Source organism: Urocampus carinirostris, chromosome 1 (assembly GCF_059441175.1).
Source record: "Urocampus carinirostris isolate Australia breed hairy pipefish chromosome 1, RoL_Ucar_1.0, whole genome shotgun sequence".
Lineage (NCBI taxonomy): Eukaryota > Metazoa > Chordata > Actinopteri > Syngnathiformes > Syngnathidae > Urocampus > Urocampus carinirostris.
Window position 1 is genome coordinate 34366389 of NC_142349.1, and position 22212 is coordinate 34388600.

At 39.6% G+C, this 22212-nt stretch overlaps 3 protein-coding genes across 3 annotated transcripts; 1 reads left to right on the forward strand and 2 right to left on the reverse strand.

The window, feature by feature from the left end:
* Positions 1–23: 23 nt before the first annotated feature.
* LOC148374428 (acyl-coenzyme A thioesterase 3-like) lies at positions 24–9294 on the reverse strand. Its single transcript, XM_088336355.1, has 5 exons — positions 8799–9294; positions 5902–6379; positions 4823–5010; positions 3116–3486; positions 24–1834 (listed from the first exon to the last, which is right to left on the reverse strand). The coding sequence occupies exons 2-5, from the start codon at positions 6371–6373 to the stop codon at positions 1597–1599; spliced, it is 1269 nt and encodes a 422-aa protein (XP_088192481.1). The 5' UTR covers positions 6374–6379; positions 8799–9294; the 3' UTR covers positions 24–1596.
* A 3-nt stretch (positions 9295–9297) lies between these two features.
* sdr39u1 (short chain dehydrogenase/reductase family 39U, member 1) lies at positions 9298–15962 on the forward strand. The gene is made up of 6 exons (XM_088336367.1): positions 9298–9465; positions 10401–10507; positions 10588–10670; positions 11873–11994; positions 12076–12225; positions 15165–15962. The coding sequence occupies exons 1-6, from the start codon at positions 9450–9452 to the stop codon at positions 15623–15625; spliced, it is 939 nt and encodes a 312-aa protein (XP_088192493.1). The 5' UTR covers positions 9298–9449; the 3' UTR covers positions 15626–15962.
* Positions 15963–16656: 694 nt separating this feature from the next.
* On the reverse strand, positions 16657–22208 carry mettl17 (methyltransferase like 17). Its single transcript, XM_088336340.1, has 13 exons — positions 21976–22208; positions 20807–20948; positions 20505–20654; positions 20304–20391; positions 20117–20198; positions 19963–20036; positions 19364–19458; positions 19197–19267; positions 17986–18093; positions 17790–17909; positions 17634–17720; positions 17361–17551; positions 16657–16801 (listed from the first exon to the last, which is right to left on the reverse strand). The coding sequence occupies exons 1-13, from the start codon at positions 22048–22050 to the stop codon at positions 16687–16689; spliced, it is 1398 nt and encodes a 465-aa protein (XP_088192466.1). The 5' UTR covers positions 22051–22208; the 3' UTR covers positions 16657–16686.
* Between the last annotated feature and the right edge of the window lie 4 nt (positions 22209–22212).

Consider the following 22212-nt stretch of genomic DNA (forward strand, 5'->3'; position numbering starts at 1 on the left):
CCTGAAATGCATGTCTTTGGAATGTGGGAGGAAACCGGAGTGCCCGGAGGAAACCCACGCAAGCACGGGGAGAACATACAAACTCCGCACAGTTAGGCCGGGAGCTGGATTTGAACCCACGCAGGAGGTTCCCACGACCTCAGAACTGTACCGCACACGCGCTAACCACTGCGCCGCCGTTGTATTTCCTGTAAAATAAATCGCTAAAAGATGAAAAAAAATTGTTCTATACATAAATAGCTTCTCATTCTGTTCTTTTAATTTGATTTAACAATCATCAATACTTGAATATATATATATATATATATATATATATATATATATATATAATTTGTCAAAGCCCATGAATTGGAATGTATTTAATTGAGTTTCTAAATAACAACTTATCATGTTATCACTATGTTATTACCAGGTTAATTCTTATAAATAGGGGTTACATTTACTCAGTCAACCAAAAAGAACAACACATTTCTGGACAAGACATGAATACATAAGCATTTATATAATCAGATGAAAAATATGTAATTATTTGCAGACAAAAATAACCAAAACACACTTTTCTTAGGTCGGCAGCTCATTTAAATTTTAATGATCACTGAGCCACATCATTTTTAATAGTTTAATAATGATTTATATATATTTTTTTTTTACAGAACAAGATCTTTTTTTTTGATAATACATTTTTTTAATCTATTACTCGAGTAATGTCAGATACAGGTATATGTAAAATACTATGTGCACAAATAACAATGTCATTTTAAACTTCTTTAAAGGGTGTTTAAAAGTAAAGACAAGTTTTTCATAAATTTTACTCTCAAGAAAAAAAATGTTTTATGAGAAAAAGTAAAAAAGAAAGGGTGTATTTTGTTTTAGGAAATTTTACATAAAATATGTCATGATAAAGGCAGCACGGCAGGGCAGTGGTTAGTGCGGGTGCGGCACAGTTATGAGGTCATGAGCTCGAACCTCCTGTATGGAGTTTGCATGTTCTCCCTGTGCTTGCGTGGGTTTCCTCTGGGCACTCCAGTCTCCTCCCACATTCCAAAAACATGCATGTCAGGTTAATTGGCCGGTTCAAATTGTCCATAGGTATAAATAAGCGAGTGAATTCTATGTCTCTGTGTGCCCTGCGATTGGCTGGCAACCAGTTCAGGGTGTCCCCTGCCCACTGCCCGAAGTTACTGTTGCTGGGATGGGCTCCAGCACCCCCCGCGACCCTACTGAGGATAAGCGGTGCAGATAATGGATGGATGTCATTATAATGTAAAAGCTTATCATTTTACAGAAAAAAAAAACATTCGTAAAAACACAATCGTAATGACAAATAGGTAAATGTAAAACAATTTTCCAAACTACTGATTGTAAAATAAAACCCCGTTTACTGTGTTCTTTGAAACTCCCAGAGGTATAAAGAGGCACAACAAATGTATCTGGATTAAAAAAATCATCACAAAAAATAATCAATCAAGGATTGTGTTTCGAGAACTGTGTGATTCGTAATCACGACTAGTTTAAAAGGAACAATTGAGAAAGAAACAGATACTGCCCATCCTAGTATTGTGATCACATACTATTTTGGGAGTCCCCAACTCCAATTTATAACTTGGCCTTGCTGCTTGTTTGTCCGCAGCTCAGCCGACTCTTGAAGAACTCCTCCACCTTCTTCCAGGCGAGCACTTCAGCATGGGCGTGTGCCCGGGGATCTCCACCCCACAACACAGGCATGCGCAGGAACGCGTGCACACCCGAATAGCAGTGGGGCCCGTATGGCGGCTCCAGGTGGTGCCCGGCCCTTGGGTAGCATACTGCCTCCACGTTCTTCTTCCCGGCTTGCCTAAGTCCATTCAGGAAAGCAATGTTATTGTTTTGTAAAGGAAAAAAGACAAAATCGTATCAGAATTAGGTGCAAAGTAGCACTAAAGCAGAAATTCAACATGATATCTTGAGCATTTTATTCCTGTAGGATAAGAGTTAACAAAAAATAGCCACCTGTTTTTCTCCATCTTAGGGGGCAACCATTTTGAGACCCGCTGTCGAGTGAAGAGGACATCACTTGTTTAGGCTTCAGCTAATTACCAATCATGTCTCTGATTCAGAAACTATGAACTATGATTGGTTTCTATTAAGCCCTCCAAAACTTCAATGAATTCTTTACTTGATAGAGAGCTTTAGTATGGTTATTTAAAGGAGGATAAGAATAATTTGATTTTCTTCTTCCTTAATTATCCATTATTCCATTATCTGCACTGCCTATCCTCAGTCGGGTGGCCGGGGTGCTGGAGCCAATCCCAGCTACAGTAACTTCGGGCAGTGGGCAGGGGACACCCTGAACTGGTTGCCAGCCAGTCGCAGGGCACACAGAGACATACAATTCACTCACTTATTTATACCTAGTGACAATTTGAACCGACCAATTAACCTGACATGCATGTTTTTGGAATGTGTGAGGAAACTGGAGTGCTCTGAGGAAACCCACGCAAGGACGGGGAGAACACGCGAACTCCGCACAGGAAGGCTGGTAACCACTTATCTGCCGTGCTGCCTTCCTTAATAATATTCTACAAAAACAACAGATTAAAAAAAAACGGCTAAGAAGGAGGTTCTTTAAAACAGGTTGAAATTTTTTATCTGAAGGTTTGCTAGCTTTTCTTGCAAATTTTAACACCATAGATGTCTTCTTTCCTTATTTTGAATGTCTACTAATCTTTAAATTTATCAACAATGCTTCTGATATAAATAATCACCATCACCAGATAAATTTGTTAACTTTTAACACTGTCAGTTTTGTAGTCTAACCATCAAGAGCAAAGGTAGCGCTTGCCACTAATGTGGATGCGATTGCTAACGTTTTTGACTGGGGATAATAGTATTAACGATTAGTGGCATTTCGCATGCCGATCCCTTATTTAAAAACACACTGTACTGAACCTTCGCTTGTATGCAAAAATGATGTTCACAACAATCAAGGTGAATTTGTTCGGTCTTTTCAATATAATCTTGCCTTCAATCTCTACATTCTTGACATAATGAATGCCAGTTTTAATGTTTGTGTGTTTTGTTGTATTTACAGTACACACATTTCACACTGCATGACATTATAATTAAGAACAATTGCCTGAGTCGTGCTGCCATGCCCTCCATGTAAGTACGGCAGTCAAAGTTGAGGCTGTCCTCAGAAGCCAAAAAGAGGAAGTCAGCAGTGGCTCTCTCCACGGGTATCCGGCTTCTTTGGTTCTCTTCACTGTCAGGGTCACCGGCGCCAAACTTGATGATGTTGGCACCATCAGGAGTAGGCAAGATCTTGGTTAGGTCCAAGGTCAGAGCAGAAAGGATCTCCCGACCCTTGTAATGCAAGGGCGAACCGATGTTGGCACTGCAGGCGTTGATCCAGACCACTGCACGCACGCCTGGTACAAAGGACGCCAATGACAGGGCAAGGTCGCCCCCTTTGCAACGCCCGATCACACCTACCCCATCACGTCCCACCTAGAGAAGCAAAACCACTACTAAGCACATGACATCTCAAACCTAGGCACAATATGTTTTAAGTTGGTTCTGATATTTAGTACAATACAATTTGGAAATCTGAACAACCAGAATATTAAAAAAGTTATGTGAGCAGATAGATTAAAATTATGGATGTGCAAACTTAATCCAACTTGATACTTGCCTTTGAAATTGTGGGTCTTTTTTTGCAAAGGTATCAAGAAGTAGGTATCAATAATGTGTAGTATTTGTAATGACTACTACTCAAGATTTGTGAATTGGCATCAGTCATAAAATGTAGCATTGTACCTAACTAAATTACATTTTTGGTGCAGAAGTAAAGAAGAATAAAATGTCCCAAAGAACATTTGACTGTTTAACAAAACCTTAAAACCACGATTGGGATTTTGAACAAGGATAGATGTGGTTAGATTTGAAGTTTGGGTTAGGGTTTTCAAATTAGAGTTTACTAGATACAATTTCAAACAAAGAATAGTTCATCTTATCCTTAAGGGAGCTGTACGGAATTGGGAACTTTGTTACTCTCTGCTGTCATCGCCTGGCTTAGTGATGATTGCAGCCTGAGTCCGCTCATTCATAATGCACGTGCAAGTATGTGTATTTCTTAGACGTTAGATCACTGATGCCTTAACCACTTGGGTTGTAAGGGCACCAGTTCCTGTGGTGTGTCTTAGGCAAGTACAGCCTGGCAGTGCCCATCCATCTCCAGGCTGTTTTTTTTTGGGTAGGGGATTGCTTCCCTGGATGAAAAAGATTGTACTGGCTTCCATGTTTATCAGAAGCAGGAGAAGCCTTGGTCTGACTCAGATACAGCACCTTTATCTTCTGGTGGCTGTTCAGTGCAATGTCTCACCCCACTCTTCGGAGATGAGCCAGACCTCTGCATTGAGGGGCAGCGATATGTGACGATACCAATAATACATCAGAAATAACTGGGTAAAAAGTACACACTTGAGTAAAATCTTCTTTTTTCATAATTCTTGGGGTTTCGGTTCACATTTGGACTCTACTTGAAGAATACCTCTCATTAGTCTCACCATTTTAATGCGACACACGCACACAAAACATGGGAACGAACATGGCGTCACTCTCCAGCACTCCCCCTAGCTCTCATTTCTTAAACCTGATGTTTTCCACCCCGAACAGCTCTGATAAAATATAAAAGCAGATACGCCCAGTGGAAAATAAAGCATAAGGGCTCTTTAACCTCAGTTGGGCATTCTTAACACATTCCCAATAGAGAAAATATTTATCTTTGAACCATTTGAAGACACTTCAAATGACTCATCCCACCTTTAATGATGTCAGAGGTTACCTTTGGGTGCTGCTGTAAAAAACGCAGAGCCTGATGGTAATTGTCTAGTTCAAGATACTTGACGTCGTAGGCCTTATCATAGAAGGCGGGCATGCTCAGGACCACAAAGCCTTTGTTGGCCAAAAGGCTTCCTCGCTTCTCTGAAGTGAAAGGGGACAAATCCAGCACTCCGGGGAATGGACCATCACCTAGAGTAGCCCCAACAAATGTGGTCATGTTATTACAAAAAGGTAATAAATTAGGTAAGGATTAATTTGGGAGTCTGGGTGAGGGTTTCTAAAATGTTTTTTTTGAACAATGGTTAAGGTTTGGAAAAGGAATAGCTGACTACCGATACCAGGTATCAGTATTAAGGATAAGACAACTCTTTTATAAGATATCTATACTCAAGACAGTAGCAGAGACCAGTATTGGCTGCCCTTCTAGTGGTCATTTAATAAACAAGAATTTAAAATTAAAGGAATCGAAATTTTCTATTAAATAAATGCTGTGTTGGGGGGATTTAAAGCAGGGATGTCAAACTCTGTCTGGTTCTGGGGACAAATCAGTGAGATAATGTCAATTTTTTTGCTTTGTTTTTCTGTACTGTATTATGCTTTATCATTCAGCCAACATTAGTAACCTACCCTACATATTGTAATCACAAATAACAAGGTTTTTTTTTTCCAAACACAACACATTTATTCACAAACAACGGGGAAAAGAGTGTCATGTTTGGCATTTAATGTGTTAAGTAGTTTATTCTAGGTGAATGTAGTTTTACGCCTGAACCAACTCATCACGCTATACAAACTCAAGAATGACCTCTAGCGGCTGGAGAGAGCATTTAGTTTGCTTTATTTGAAAAATCCTAACTTTTGATAGAAATGACCTAGAGACCTGAGTCTCAGAAATTCAAAGTGGGCCGGAGTGAATCATCAACGGGCTGTATCCAGCCTGTCGGCCGTATGTTTGACACACCTAATATAATTTTTGGGGGCAGAAGAAGGGGAATTATTTGTGCTACTGCTACTGACTGATATTGGTCTGAAATTTGTGCTATTGAACATTACTAGTTTAGAATGAAGCCTGGCTCTTACCTGGTGGTGTGAACAACACTACAGTACACTTGCCAATGTTGAAGACCTCCCGTTTGAGGCCATCCCCCATCAGGACCCTTTCATTGATAGCCTCCGCCAACGCGCAACCCCGCTCTTCTTCTTCCACGTCCACACCATCATGCACTGAAAACCTTATCACATGGGGATTCAAGGCCTTATTCCACTGGAAATATTTGAAGGGGATAGTGGGACGCATGGACCAAAGAAGTCCCATCGGCTCAACCCCACGGTAGGTGCCGCACAGGGCGTTGTCCCGTCCAAGGTCCAATTCGCCGTTGTTGTCTGCTCGATAGATGGCCGCCGATTGGAAGACCACTCCCCGCTCATCAGTAGCCCGAGCCCTCAGGGTGACTACCTGCCCTGATCCCAGACCGGCCACTTTCACATGGATGGGCTCATCGAAAAGACAGCGGGCACTCGGGAGAAGACGGAGGCAAACTTGAGGCGACATGCTCAACTTAAGGGGAATATGAAAGGAAGTATCAGTCACTCTAATAGAAAAAAACAACGCTTTTACTCTGTAATACACTTTCAAACTCTAGTTAATACCATTTGGAGAGGACACATGTGATCCTAGGCAAAGCGAGTTTTGTAAATTAACAGTTGGTATTCCCCAGATTGGTACTTGACCCTCTGTCCCTTAGCAACTACTTGGTGATATCATAAGCTTAAAGGTAGTGTCCGCAACATGAAATTTTGCTATTCTCTGCTGCCATCTCCTGGCTTATAAAGTTATGATTGTAGCCTCAGTCCGCTCATTTCTCAAGTACAAATAAACTCTTCTTTTTTCATATGTTAGGGGGTTCTTATTGGTGTTTGGACTGTCTTTAAAACAGGCCTTATCTTACTTTTACCATTTACACTAAAAAACAAAATCTAAAAACGAACATAAAGTCACTCTCCACCCGTCTTTCCCCCTCCCTGCTTTATAACATGCTGTGGGTCCCAGAACAGCAGTGCTAAAAGTAAGATAATAGCAAATAGGCGAGGTGGGAAAAAAATAAATTATAAAGGCTTTTTGAACTCAGTTGGGAATTGTTAACGCATACTTGATAAAGAAATTATTCTACTTCCAACTTTAAAAGAAAATCTCTAATAACACGCCCCACCTTTAAATTTTACATTGTGCATTATTATGCCCAACTTTTGGATAAATGGTTAATGAAATAAACCATTAAAGGAGACATATTCAGCTGAATCAAAATTGACCAATTTATAATTCCAATTACTTACTTTGAGAATTCCAGCACATTTTTGAACTCCAACCTGAGCCCCCTCTAATGTCATTACAATTTTGTATGCACCACTGTCAGGACACTTTTCTATTAGTTCTTTTTTTTCTAGAAATTTAATATAATGACACTTAGCATTTATCAAGTGAAGCTTATTTGAAGATAAATTTTGAAGTAGTATTTAGATAAAAACATCTGAAATGAAACCGGAAAAAAGCAAAGCAAAGCATTAGGGCCTTTTGTCTAAAATAAAATCAGGGTTGGCACACACTTTTATTCAAACCCAACTTTCAACTTTTTTTAAAAATGTAATCAAACCCATAGCTTTAGATTTACGTGTATGCTTTAAGGACCGCAGGAATTGTACAGAGTTTAGAAGCCTTGGGTGTCTCATGCGGTCCTCTGCACCCTTTGCACGCCAATTTTTTGCCACTACAGTGGTGAAAAATTAGGTTTAGTCATTGTCTTATTGTTTTAAGGTTGAAAAGTGACACTAAGGAAAGGGGAGCCTAAAACATACATTGCGTTCCTCACATGGTAAGTCTGTGTCTTTCCATAATTTTGTCATACATTTATTTATTTTTGTAATGTACTTTATTATCACTTGTTTTGTTTTTATTTTAGCCTTTGTGAGAGTGTCTGTTTACAGCAGAAGTCTCCAACATTTTTCAAGCTGAGAGCTACTTTTTGTTACTAATTAGCGCAAAGGGCACCCAGTTTTATATGCATTCCTAAAAATAACATATTATCATGTGTTTACTATGTTTTGCTATGATATTAGCAGTTTAATAATTGAAAGTAGGGCTAAATAGACTTAGGTAACTACACATTTTGGGCAGCACGGTAGGGCAGTGGTTAGCGCATGTGCGGCACAGTTCTGAGGTCATGGGATCAAACCTTCTTGTGTGGAGTTTGCATGTTCTCCCCGTGCCTGCGTGAGTTTCCTCCGGGCAATCCGGTTTCCCCCCCACATTCCAAAAACATGCATTTCAGTTAAATTGGCCGGTCCAAATTTTCCCTAGGTGTGTATGAGCGAGTGAGTTGTGTGTCTCTGTGTTTCCTGCGACTGGCTGGCAACCAGTTCAGGGTGTCCCCTGCCCACTGCCCGAAGATAGCTGGGATGGGCTCCAGGGCCTCCGCGACCCTACTGGGGATAAGCGGTGCAGATAATGGATGGATGAACTACACTTTTTTTTTTTACTAGAAAATCACAATGACTGGTGAGATAGAAGGGGTAAAGTGGGTGGGGATATTACAGCATGCTGCATCGAATGTTTCATGCAGCACTTTATTTGCAAATTGTTGTTCTACAAATAAAATTTGTTCTCTTTCGACTGTTATCGTAATTGCTTCATTTGACTGGACAGTGTTTTGTCGATTATTCCTGAAGCAAAATGTTACTTTTACTTGAGTAATGGTGCGCTTATTGCGACAGTTAAACTTGAAGGGACAGCGAGTACAGTAAACAAGAAGCTGTTAAGAGGCAAAGATTACAGGAACACAAATCGGTAACTGTACAGTGCAGTTATTCGTCGTTTTTCTGTTTTAATAAGCAAGATAGACCCGCACAGCGTAATTATAAAAAAATCAGGGTATCAGGGTGCAACAAATTGATGGTACAAAGTCAAATCAATATTAACTTGCCTGGGAAGGAAAAATTGATCACTTCTGTCCGGTTTCAAGTGTCCCCTCTGACTTTGCTTGGAAAAAGCAAAGTTGAAGCTCACACGTTCAAGTACAAAATGTATTTGCGTCCATCTTGGTGAAGTATTAAGTCGTAAGTCATTGAAAGGAAAAGTTTAACTGGCCGAACCAGCGTAAGTGGTAATCCCCAACTCGACAACTTGCTGTTTGTCGTCGTTTTAAGAATTTAAGAGTTTTTTTAACGTTTCAGCTCTACAGTGCCTACCACCTTCCAACTCTCGAGTCGAGTTTCACAGTGACGTCCAAAACCAGCACCAACAAATGAACATTAGAAAAATCACAGGGACGCACAGATGCACGTTCCTATAAAATAGTTTTATAATGCCCCACCTTTTTTCAACACAATCACTTGTCAGTCTTTTTTACTGTTCAAAATTCAATTAATAACTTTTGGACTACAAAAATAACTACGCCGTACTCGAATGATTGGACTACAAATTGACGCAGCGGGCATGACAACGGCAAGTCAGAAGATCCAAAGAGCGAGTTAACCAAGTGAAGCGTTCTGGACGATACACGAATATATACGCCTTGTTCCACTCGGTTATTTTTTTTCACAGTGAGAAAAATTGCTATCCTTTTGGATTTACAATGAGGGTTGTTATAGGTATGTAACCCTTATCATTTATCCAATATATTTTGAAAAAGTAAAGGTCAATGTCTTGCTAGTAGTTGTTAGCATTGATATTCCATATAAGCTATTTATTGTAATGCCCACCACAATAATATACACATGCAAGTACTAAAACACATGACAAAGTTGCATTATCAAACTGTATCGATGTTTCGTCATACTAAAGTCTTATTTCATTGCCAGTTTTGTAAGCGTGCGATTTACGCGATGCGCATGCGCGTTATTCATTTGTACATTTTATTTTTTAGTTGATAATCGCAATCAATTTTGACATCCACATGACATTTTTTTTAATAATTACAAAATGATCCTGTCTATGTGAACTTTAAGTTAAACGTTTTTAAGTTAAACTTCAGATTTCTTTAGACTTTCTGGAAAGGAAAGCGGCTACCTCGCTGCCACTGCGTTCAGTGACAGTCTGAGAGTCTATTTCTATACATACCTGTCAACTTTTACGTTTCCCCCGTATTTTATACGTTTTTTGATGATTTCAAATTGTGTGAGTCGTATAACAATTTTTGTGCAGTTTTTTTTTTACTTAACTGCCAATTATAAAAAACAACACTAATTTTACTGCAATACGGGAAAGAACTAAGAAACATGGTGAATAGTGGTTTGTGTTGATTATTTGGTAGATAAAATAATTTTGTTTTACACAAAATATTTTTTATCCATTTACAATTTCTTGCCTACATATGCTGTCTTGCTCTGAGTAAACATCGCTTTTAAGGGGAATTGCAATCATTAATAAGGGGAACAATTGGCTGAGGTTAACAAGTATGTCTTAACAATGATTACCCATTGAATGTAGTGATGCTTTCATAGTTTGACCAACATCCTTGTTTCCACCTACCCTCATGTTTAGTCCATTTTTTTCTGTAAACCAATCAAATTCTGTATACCTGTAGGAGGAGGATCAGGTTTTGTAGGTCGTGAGTTGACTCGCCTACTCCAAAACAAAGGCCATGAAGTCACAGTGATCTCTCGCCAACCTGGCCCTGGGAGGATAACATGGGTATGATGATCTCAATCTATCACAGTTACTCTGCATTTGAATGTATCATGATCTGGCTCTTCCTTTTTTGATTCTGCCAGAGTGAGTTAAAGTCATCAGGCCTCCCACCTTGCGAAGGGGCTGTCAACTTGGCAGGAGAAAATATCATGAACCCCTTGCGATGGTATGCATCACTGTAAAGTTGCTAAATTCAGTAATCAACTGTTCCTGAATTGAGCGAGGAAACAAATCTACTCAAAAAAAAGAGACTGGCAGAAATTCATTGAGTCAACAGGACGTGCACCCACAATTGCTCTTCTCACAATTAGTCAAAATAAAAGTTACCTTCCAGAGTAGAAACAATTCACAATTTAAGATGCGGTCTTTCACAGATTGTTGCAATTGATATGCAATTGTTATCAGTGAGATACCAGTTGTTAAGGGTAGAGGGTTTAATCCAAATATCAAGAATATCGATACCTAGCAAGTACTTGGCTCAAAACGATACTATTGTCTTAAGATTGATACGGTCGTCACATTTTTATTATCACTATATTAATGTTGATAGTGACTTGTAAGATTATAGATATAGCTTTTAAATTCTATCCAATTGTGGTTACTTTATTTGCAGTACTGATTTTGTTTTCAAAGTATTGTGCAGTAAAAGGTACATAATTTTCCAGACAATAAGATACACTTTAAAAATCCCCCCTTGTGAAAGTTTTTTTTCATGTGTGTGTGTGTATATATACATATATTTACATCTCCAATATCTGCAACTCTTATCCTCAGTAGGGTCGCAGGTGTGCTGGAGCCCATCCCAGGCATCTCCGGGCACTGGACACCCTGAAGTAGTCGCAGGGCACACAGGGACAGACCACTCACTCGCTCATTCACACTTAGGGAGAATTTGGCCCGGCCAATTAACCTGACATGCATGTTTTTGTGAATGTGGGAGTACCTGGAGGAAACCCATGCAGGCACGAGGAGAACATGCAAACTCCACACGGGTAGGCTGCGGTAGCTGGACTTAAACCCTGAACCGCTCTCTCAGTTATACGTAAAAGACACAGAACAGAAAGAATCAATGCTCTCAAAAAAAAATCTACAAGATGATAAACAATTCAATTGGGAACGTTGTGAGGTTCACAGTTTTAATATACTGTATGTTCAATATTAATAATACAGTGTAATGTATTTTTTCACTCATAATATCTGCAACCTTGTACAACAAAAATTAAATTAAAACTAGGGGTGAAAAAAAACGTTTAAAATTAGATCATTACATAAATAATTTAAGCCACTCTTTTTGAGTGATTCCTGAACAACAGAATGACAAACCAACCAAAAATAAACCAAAACTGAAACTTTTTTTTTTTATTTCAGGTGGAACGAAAGCTACAAGAAGGATTTGATTTCGAGTCGCAATGACAGTACAAAAGTGCTGGCGGATGCGATTGCGGCATCCCCAAGTCCTCCCCACTCCTGGGTCCTTGTGTCAGGCGTTGGTTAGTAATTCATCCCAGTCCTATTGTGGAATGTGGATGGTGTTTTTATTTGCTGGAGGTAAGTTGTGTATGTGACTGCAGCGTGCTACAAACCTAGCCTGACAGCCGAATACACAGAAGACAGCGAGTGGTCGCCCTTTGATTTCCTATCAAGGTTGGTCAAAGATTGGGAAGCTGCTGCACTTCTGCCAGAAACTATGACAAAGACCAAGCAAGTTGTAGTGAGACCTGGTATGTAAGAGATGAAGTATAATGTACAATTGCACATGTTAGCATGATTTTTAAATTATTTTTTGATTAAATGCTAAAAAATGTAATAGACTGTAACCATTGTCATGATTTTTTTTATTTTAAATTTAAAACGCATTTTAAAAAAAAAAAATAAGTTGTCGGGCCGTAAATTACTTTTATTGCACAATTATTGCATTACGTTACATATCCTGCTCATTTTTAAATGCAGGGTTCGTACGGGTGCTTGAAATCCTAGAAAATGCTTACATTTTGATGTTGTGTTTTCAAGGATTGGAGAGTGCTTGAATTTTTTGTGAAATGCTGGTAAATGCTTGAATTTGTTGCCATGACGCTCAACAAGTCTGCCTAAATGAGACAATACTGCTCTCTGGTGTGTTTAATTTGCCATTGCACGTCTTCTTCCCTTGTGATTAACGGCTGCTGGAATTATTTGGATTGACATTGTTCTATAAAGCGTCATCGCCATCTAATGGTCGCGTCTAAGAAGACAAGCGTGCTACACCTAAACAAGGCACCATGAAATGTTTATTAGTGCAATGATTACGTATCTATTTAAGACATGTATTATAGGCCATGCAAAAATTAATTACCGTATTTTCTGCACTATAAGGCGCACCTAAAAGTCTTAATCTTTTTCAAAAGCTGACCATGCGCCTTATAATACAGTGCGCCTTATATATGGCTCAATATTAAATCGCAAGGTCTCGCAACTTACGCAACAGCCGCCGACTCGATTTTCCCCCGAACGTGGAGTAGTCCGCGGTGTATGCTGGGATTTATATACCGGCGTTTCATTGGCTAACCAATGTGTCAATCATTATTTGAATCGATCGCTATTGGTTAAAGTTATTCAGAGCCTCGGATAGGCTAGAGGGCCGAAACAAACCCTGCAATTGGCCGAAAAAGATGTGTCAATCATCCGTTAAATCGATCGCTATTGGCTGAAATTATTCAGAGCCTCGGATTGGCTAGAGGGCCAAAACAAACCCTGCAATTGGCTGAAAAAGATGTGTCAATCATCCGTTAAATCGATCGCTATTGGCTGAAGTTATTCGGAGCCTCAGATAGGCTAGAGGGCCGAAACAAACCCTGCAATTGGCCGAAAAAGATGACTGAATAGCAAGCTTGCTAAACTACGCCATAAAGAAACATGTTTCATTAGTCTGTATTTGTAAATATTTTACTCTCCTGGATTTACTTCACTCACGGTTGTAAGAAGACCATGATTGCGTATCATTATTGAACGTGAGAACTTAGGTGAGCTATGCGGCTTTATATTTTCCCGGTATCTTGTTTTAGAACGATCTTGATGTTGCTGTGATGAGTTGAGTGAATTAAACTCAATTCCAAGTGTTTATTGTCATATGCACAGTAAAGTTGCGAGCGAAAAAGAAAATAGAAACTAAGGAATGGTTGGCATTTCTTGAATCCCAAGACTTTAACCTTCCAAATGATATTTGAAACGATGCATTTGAGTGACATCGTACGGACACCACATCCGCACGTGTCTACGACACGTATTTGCTTCTTTGCAAGCTTTGGGAATGTTAAGTGGGTAATCAGTTTGACTGAATCATCTGACTGTTTTGTCGACGTTCCCACTGTAGCGCCTTATAATCCGGTGCGCCTTATCTATGGAAGATATAGGACCAAAAACTATTTTTTGGGGGTGCGCCCTATAACCCAGTGCGCCCTATAGTGCGGAAAATACGGTAAGCGTAACTTCGAATACTGTAAAAATGTATAGCTTACATTTTCAGTTGCAGGGAGACAGATTTGTCTTAAAAACAATTTACTCGAAATAAAAGGAGCGTAATTCTTGATAAATGCACACATAAGATTAAAATCTCGTGTAAATTTCAGGTGGGGCGGCGGCTGAGTGGTTAGCTTGTCCGCAGCACAGTTCTGAGGTCGCAGGATCAAATCCAGCTACCAGCCTTCCAGAGTTTGCATGTCCTCCCTGTGCTTGCGTGCGTTTCCTCCAGGCACTCCGGTTTCCTCCACATTTCAAAAACATGCATGTCAGTTTAATTGGACTGTCTAAATTGGCCCTAGTTGTGAATGAGCGAGTGAGTGGTCTGTCACCTGTGTGCCCTGCGACTGGCTGGCAAGCAGTTCAGGGTGTCCCCTGCCTACCCCCCGAAGATAGCTGGATTGGGCTCCAGCACCCCCGCGAACCCTACTGAGGATAAGCAGTGCAAATAATGGATGGAATGGATGTAAATCGCAGATATATTTGTGGCTCTGCAAAATACATGGTTCACACCAGATTTTTTTCTTTTAATGGTACTTGATAAATTGGAAGATTGGCTTTGAAAGTCTTTAAAAAGTGCCTCAATTTGGCCAGAAAAAAGGTGAGGCAGGGCACACTACGTTGCAAAAGACAGAAACAGTCTTTCAACTCAATAGTATACAAACTCTTTTACTTAGGTATAGATATTAAACCAAGAGGTTACTGGTGCACAGTGAATAAGTGGAAAGACTGTTTAATTTAACAGAATGCACTATGCAAATCAGTGTTGCTGGCACCGTGAGTATAAATTGTGTGATAATGAGATAAGCTCTAATGCTTTTTCGTACGTCCAATATACCACAAGTAATTGAACGTTGAAGCCATTGTGTTTGATTCTCTGTGCAAACAATATCTTGTGACTTGAATCAGCGATACTTTTCGACTTATCAATTTATATGCTGGAATAAACACTGTAACTCTTATTGTAGTCTCAGTATCATGCGCCTAATTTTCTGGTGCACATAATGTATCAGAAATATATGACAAAAACAATTTTGGGGGGATGCGCCTCAATCTGGTGCGTCGTATCGTGCGGAAAATATGGTCTTTTAGTTAAATAATAAATTTGGATTAACATCAATTTCACCTATTTTTGACATAACCTCTCGTGTATTCCTTCCTGCAGGAGCAGTGTTGGGCCGTGATGGTGGTGCCATGAAACAAATGCTGCTTCCCTTCTGGCTAGGCCTGGGTGGCACTTTGGGCTCCGGCCAGCAACCTTTTCCTTGGATCCACGTGTCGGACCTTGCTGGCATTATCGCTAAATCCTTGGAACTGCCCTCTCATTCTGAGGCCCCAACATCTGTTTCTCCTGGTGGCGCACCATCTTCCACGTGCCAGGTCCTCAATGGCGTGGCGCCAGCCCTTAACACCAATTACGAGTTCACGAAAGAGCTTGGTCGCCTGCTGAGTCGCCCCACAATCTTTCCTGTGCCCACCTTTGTTCTTAACACCCTGTTGGGCTCGGAAAGGGCCGTGATACTGGCTCAGGGCCAGAAGGTAGTACCGAAAAGGACTTTGGAAATTGGATTCCAGTACATGTACCCAGACTTAACGTCGGCTCTTAAAGAAATTGTTGCCAGTTAAAGACTATAGGAAAACCATTTGGTCAACTTTCAACAATTTGGAATGGCTGATTGCCATCAAACATCCAGTGATGCCCTTCAACTCAAATAAATATATAGTGAAATAATTTGCTTGGTTTTACTGATGTAACAACGGGATTTTTCATCTACATGTATACACACTGCATGAAAACATTTCAATAAATGATGACTTATTTCTGTGTCAGTAAGCTAAAGGCGCTGTACAAAAGTTTGAACTTTTTTACTTGCTGACGTCACCATCGCAGCTTCTGTTAGGGTCCTTATGTTGTATGTGGATTTCTTAGATGTGTTTAAATAAACTTGTCTTTACTTCATAATTTGGGGGGTTTGGGTTGTCCAAACGACTGTATTTGAAACAGGGCTTTTTTTTTATTATTTACATGCGAGCCCAGCCACACTGCGGAGAAAACTTGTCTCAGCCGCTTGTATGCAGGATATTGTTCTTTTGGTCATGACTCAGTTCATGACCATAAAGGAGGGTAGGAACATAGATCAACTGGTAAATTGAGAGATTTGCCTTTCAGCTCAACTCCTTCACTGCAACGGACCGGTACAGAGTCCACATGACAGCAGACAGTGCATTACACTGTTCCGGTTGAGAAACATGGTCTTGTACATGGAAGTGATGATCTTTGCTGCAAACCGCCCCGATGAGAGTTGAAGGTCACGGGTTTGGGCATAGGATGTCAATCATTAAGTTGGGCCGGGCCTTTATCACACTCATTAAAAAAACCTTATAATTATGCACTTGTCATGTGTTGTTTCTTTTTCTTAGTGGAATGCGTGTGCTGCGAGGCGAGTATGCCACGTTGGCAGATCTGTGACTCGCCGGCCGATCAGTCCTGCGCCGTGTTCAGTGCATATGCTGTTTGGTGGCTCTGTCAAAATGTTGTTGTCCAAATGTTTTTAACAATTCAGAGCCAACTTCCCTAGCATTGGCCATCGGGTCAGCTAACTTGTTTGGCTTGTGCGTGTTATGTGATGAAGAAATGAGGCAATGTTAACACGATATGAAATTTGTAGCCACGTTTAATTAAAACATTAGCAAGGCGCTGGTTCTCTTTTGTCTCCTTCCTTTTGGTTGACGTGGTCACTTTGTCGAAGTAGAGGAAGTTGGTCACCCCATTCACAACTCCGGGCACAGCGGTACACATCTCTAAATGGAAAATGACAAAATATCGTTTTTTTATTCAATGCTTTTAATATTCATTTCAGTACTAGTAATGCCGGGAAGTTTACTACTAAAACTCCAAAATTTATAATGAGCTATTTTCTTGGACTACAATAACATGAACCACTTAAAATAAGGAGTGCCTTATTGACTGAATTTTAAGGTAGTTGACAAATGTGCCTAGTAGTCCACAATTTCTAAGCCTTAACATAATTTCCCCCATTCCTTCTTCCTAATGTGTTTTGTGTCCCCAACAGGGTTGCCAAAAGTAAGATGAAAGCAGATAGTGGTGGTGGAATAAAAAATATAAAGGCTATTTGAACATAGTTGGGCATTGTTAACACACAAATATTCTTTTAACTTTTTAAATTCACTTCAGAAGACGAACCCCATCATTAAGGTATCTCGTAACGCTAAATACAACACATGTTCAGGTTTATAAATTGTAATCCTCACTAAATTGTTTTGTTGTTCAGCAAAAGATTTCTAATTGTACTTATGTTGCAGGTCATGTCTCTCCTCACTTGAACCCCAGAGTGCTCACCGTCCATGTTTGCTTGCAGTCACTACCATGTGTTCCAGGTGTCCACTTGGTTGACACAATCGGCAGTGCACATGCCTGGTCCTGGCCTGCACGGGTCCTATAAGCCTGGACCAGTCTATTGCTGCATCTGCCTCTTGGGGATGGCAACGAGTCATGATCAGGTAGCTGAATTTCTCCATCTGACTATTATGCTGAAAAAAAACATCATTATAATGCTTAGTTTGCAATATGAAGCCAAATATTTTAACCCGAGTTAAGCATTTGAATACCTACCCCTTGAAGAGGCATGTACACCTGCTGGAAGTTACAAGGAATGATGGATGCCAGCTTTAGTTTTGGACATGTAGCTTCGTGAGGACACTAAATGTACAAAAAGTGCGCTGTTATCGCAGTTAATGCATTATCATTACAAATAATTAAAAAAAATACCGGTGCAAACACTGACGCCAGTCTGGCATCATAGACTATTTTGTCTTTGTTATTCAGTAGAGTGTCGCGGGCCTCCATTAGCATCTGATGTCCTTCTTTCGTTCCGTTTTCCACTAATACCTAGGGAAATAAAAATAATCATATCAACACAACCGTGTTGTAATTATTGTATTATATTCTGTTCTGTGCTCCACACCAGGTAGGAGGCAGTCTTTCTCCATAATGTGACCACCACCTCTTCACGCTCCTTTGCACTGGGAATTTCTGACAATGTGTAGGCTGATGCAACCAAGTCAAACTGAATCTATGAAAACAATAGTACAAAACACAAACAAAAAAAGTATAACACTGTTTATCCTTTTGGTAAAGTCATAAATTAGTTCCAAGGTACCAAAAGAGTTTGTAACCTTAGACAGTGCTCATGCAGCATTTTCAAGGCCAAATGCAAGCACTTTTTAAGGACTTTCAAAGCGATTTCTCCAGTACCATTTGAAGAGAAAATGGTGGCGTAAATCATGTATTTGGCAGAGCCATAAATGTATCTGTGATTTACATATGCAGTTTTTTTATTTTGCCTGTGCATTTATCAAGACATATGATTTTTAGATCTTGAGTAAATTGCAAATATATTTGTTTTTGAGACAAGTCTCTCCTCATCAAAGTTTTAGGTGAAAATGATGGTAACATGTTGCTTATATTTTCAGTTGCAGGAAGTTCTTCCCATTACAATTTACCATTGGGAAAGACTACATTCGTTTTTTAAATGGCCCATGAAAAATTTACATACTCGATATGTAATCATACTGCCCTGTTCAGGTGTAGCCATCACCTGTCCTCTTGCTACGACCCTTAGGGGCCGATAAAGCTTCTTGTGACAATGCTATACAAACTAATGAGTGCTGCCGTTAATCACGCGGAAGAAGAAATACAATTGCAATGCAAAGTGAGAGAGGTGTTGGCGTCATTTGTAAGATGACTCGTTGTGAAACATCGCATTAATTTCACAAGCAATACACTCAAAATTTAAACAATTGTCACTCCTTGAAAACACATTCAAATTCAAGCATTTTCAATGATTTAAAGCACCCATATGAATTCTTCTTATTTAATTCAAAAACATAAATCATCCAACTACCGTACATTTTTACTCCGCTGTTTCATACCATAATAATTATGATTCATATTTTGGTCCTAAAGTGAAGTTACCAGAATGGTTGCCCTCTTGATTACAAAATTGAAGGACTGCCCTGCTACGACAAAAGGCACCAAACCTAACTTCATGATAAGATGGTTTGTTTCCACGTAAAGAAGGGGTACTAAAAATGGTTAGGGTCAGTGGCGCACCATCTTCCAGCTGAGTAATTATTGTACCCAAATGCTTTCATGTCAGATTAGACTTGATCTCACCTTGGGGGATACAGGAAGGAACTGCCTGAAGTAAACGTCTTTGATGTGAGCGTCAGCCGATTCCTCGTCCCCTAACCAATAAAATAAAAACCCCAATAAAATCCACATAGTCTTAGAAGATTCATTACTATTATCAACTAAACTTGCAGGGTGATCATGCTCTCTACCTTTAAGAAGCCGTTCTGCCAAAATGTTCATGGACCCTGAGGCATCCACACACACCAGCTCTTTCAGGGTGGAAGACCAGTAAGCCTTGGATGCCCTGGGGAACGTAATGATGGATTTGTATTTGAAAAACAGTGGCTGTTTATAAAACTAATACACATTTTTAACTCATACAGAATTAAGGCCCTTCTATATTTATTTGCATTTGAACCTACTTACATGGGTAAGCTAGGCAATTAAAATTAACTATGACAAAATACAAAACATTTCAAATGGTGGTTCATTTTCATTTAACTTGTAGATTTTAGCAAGCCATTGCGATAAAGAAACATGGCGATTTATCATGTAAAATACTTTCATTTTACTGGCTGACAATCCAAAATAGATTTGTGAGGTAAAAGAAAGTTGTATCAAGTTTTCAGCCTTGATTTGGTTTTGCTTTAAAATCAATTTTGAGAATAACTTGAGATTCACTTTGAACTGTTTTCTGATAATCTTGTTTGTTGGTTAGCATTAAATATAGGAGGTATAAAAAGCAAGTGGAATAGTTTAACTTTGTGTTGTATTTTCATACTGTGAGGGGAGAAAAATGCCCACTCACCAGGCCACAGTTCCCAGGCCTGAACCGAAATCCAGCAGAGAATGAGGAGCAAAGGTGGGATCACGTTTCTTAATCTGAATACGACAAAACAATTTATTTATCATTTACTAAATCATTACTCTTTGCACAAGTACCCGGTAATTTTAATCCAGACCTCATTGAGAGCCCTCATCACAGCAGCGTAGCCTCCAGCCATCCTGGCAGCCATGTAAACCACGCCAAGCTCCTCGTCATACCTTGTAATGTGACAGATGCGCTTAATGGAGTAAATGATAAGAGTACACAAATCCGTGGCTTGCATTGTATCCATTAAGGAATATAAAAAGGATCAAATCAAGTACTTCAGAGGAGTCCAATGATAAAACGCCCGCCGGAGTTCCGACATCACGCTCCTTTGGATGCGCTCTGCCAACAATTGCTCGTCTATATCTGATATGTGAACAAAAGAAAAATCACAATAATATTCCTGTATTACCACACACACATTTTATATATATATATATATATATATATATATATATATATATATATATATTACCTACCTGATCCTTTCTCCATGGCTTTCTTCCACAGTTCCTTCTCGAGACTCATGGCTTTTTTCCTCACTGCCAAATCCTCCACAGCTCGCTTTCGGCTCCACAGGAAATTTGTGAGCTTGCGAGCACGATCAGTAAGATTGTTCACCTGAGATCCTAGTAATGAATGCAAAAAACGAATGTCGGGAAAAAATCTTCCCATCTCAAAAAAAAATCATTACCCTACCCAAAAAGGGGGTTATAAACAAAGTTAATGTGATACTCTCTTCAATAGGAAATCATGGTAGCAAAACACATCTGAGATTTACTGTGGATAATGGAGCGGGCAGCCAACAGGAGTTCATCGGGCAGACGCAGGGTTTTGAGGTGGGTTACACCCGGGTGGCGTTTGTGTGGCTCTCCTTTGAGGAAGTCAACTTTGGGCTGGAGCTTTGCTGCAGTGTTTAAGCTCTGGGGATAACATTTTCAAATCAAACATAACAACATCTCTGGTGAATTAGGACAGTGTTTTTTTATTAGTGTGCCGCGGCACACTCGTGTGCTGTGAGACCTTGTAAAAATGTGCTGCAGGAAATTTCACGATTATATCTTTGCAAACAAGCAAATATCTTTGCTTTGCTCCACTTTTCAGCCGAGTAAAGAAAACATTCATCTATATCAGAAGGTGTTACTAAAAATAACAAAATAAAATAAAACCTTGCTCATAATTTTGCTGATTTCAGTTATAATCTTAATCTTCCAAAAAACTAACAAAACAAAAAGAAAAACAACATGGAATAAGTTAGAACCACTGCAAATGGCTGGCAACCAGTTCAGGGTGTCCCCTGCCCACTGCCCAAAGATAAAAGGGGGGGGCTCCAGCACTCCGGGACCCTTGTGAGGATAAGCGGTGCGCAAAATTGATGGATGGATTAGAACCAAGTAAAATGGGTTTTGGTTCCTCTGGCATATAAAGTTGCTCATTTTAAGTATTGTTTTATCTTTTATTAAATCAAGATCAAAATATAGTAAAAATTGAAAACAGGATAAACGTGTAGTAAAATCCGTAATTAAAGCAACTTTTTTTAACCAAAATCAATAATCACTGTTTGCTCCTGAGCCATGGAGATCATAAAAACTGTATACAGGACTTTTAAATCAGGCAACATAATTTAAGCTTAAAACAAACGTGAAAAAAGTGTCTGTACTTGGTTGAACATGTGCCTCGAGACATTTTGATAGGAAAAAATGTTCCATGGCTCAAAATAGGTTGTGAAACACTGAAGTATGATATATTGGTGCATTAGATTAAATGTAAATGTATGCGTTGTGTGTCAGTGGGGAACTTTTCGGTCAAATTTTGAATACTAGAGTCAAACACATATTGAAAAGTAAACTGCTTATATAATTGAAATAACAGATGCACATAAAAAACAGCGGTCGCATTGGCTTTTAACGATGGTGCGTTCAATGATATTGTCCATGATAGTGACCTCACCCTGCTTGCTGCTATCATCCTCACAAGACTCGCCCGCTGGCAAAAGACGCAAGAAATGTAGCTCTGTGTCGCCATATTTACGATTTAGCCCACATTTAACTAATCAATTACAATTTAATTTGAAGCGACACTTTGGATAGCGCACGCTTCCGTAGTGCGTTGACAAAATAACTCCGAGTGAGGTGGAACTATTGTTCATTGTGGGTTTAGTTCCGGGTGTCTATCGGAACGCTGTCC

Coding starts and splice junctions, on each gene's coding strand:
- LOC148374428 (XM_088336355.1), bottom strand. CDS start 6,373: ATGTCGCCTCAAGTTTGCCTCCGTCTTCTCCCGAGTGCCCGCTGTCTT. Junction 5,011..5,901: donor AGTGTTGTTCACACCACCAG/GTAAGAGCCAGG, acceptor GGGCTACTCTAG/GTGATGGTCCATTCCCCGGA. Junction 1,835..3,115: donor GGCATGGCAGCACGACTCAG/GCAATTGTTCTT, acceptor GAATGGACTTAG/GCAAGCCGGGAAGAAGAACG.
- sdr39u1 (XM_088336367.1), top strand. Junction 11,995..12,075: donor GGTCCTTGTGTCAGGCGTTG/GTTAGTAATTCA, acceptor ATGTGACTGCAG/CGTGCTACAAACCTAGCCTG. Junction 12,226..15,164: donor GCAAGTTGTAGTGAGACCTG/GTATGTAAGAGA, acceptor TCCTTCCTGCAG/GAGCAGTGTTGGGCCGTGAT.
- mettl17 (XM_088336340.1), bottom strand. CDS start 22,050: ATGGCGACACAGAGCTACATTTCTTGCGTCTTTTGCCAGCGGGCGAGT. Junction 19,459..19,962: donor GGCCTGGGAACTGTGGCCTG/GTGAGTGGGCAT, acceptor TACGTTCCCCAG/GGCATCCAAGGCTTACTGGT. Junction 17,552..17,633: donor TGTACATGCCTCTTCAAGGG/GTAGGTATTCAA, acceptor GTTTTTTTTCAG/CATAATAGTCAGATGGAGAA.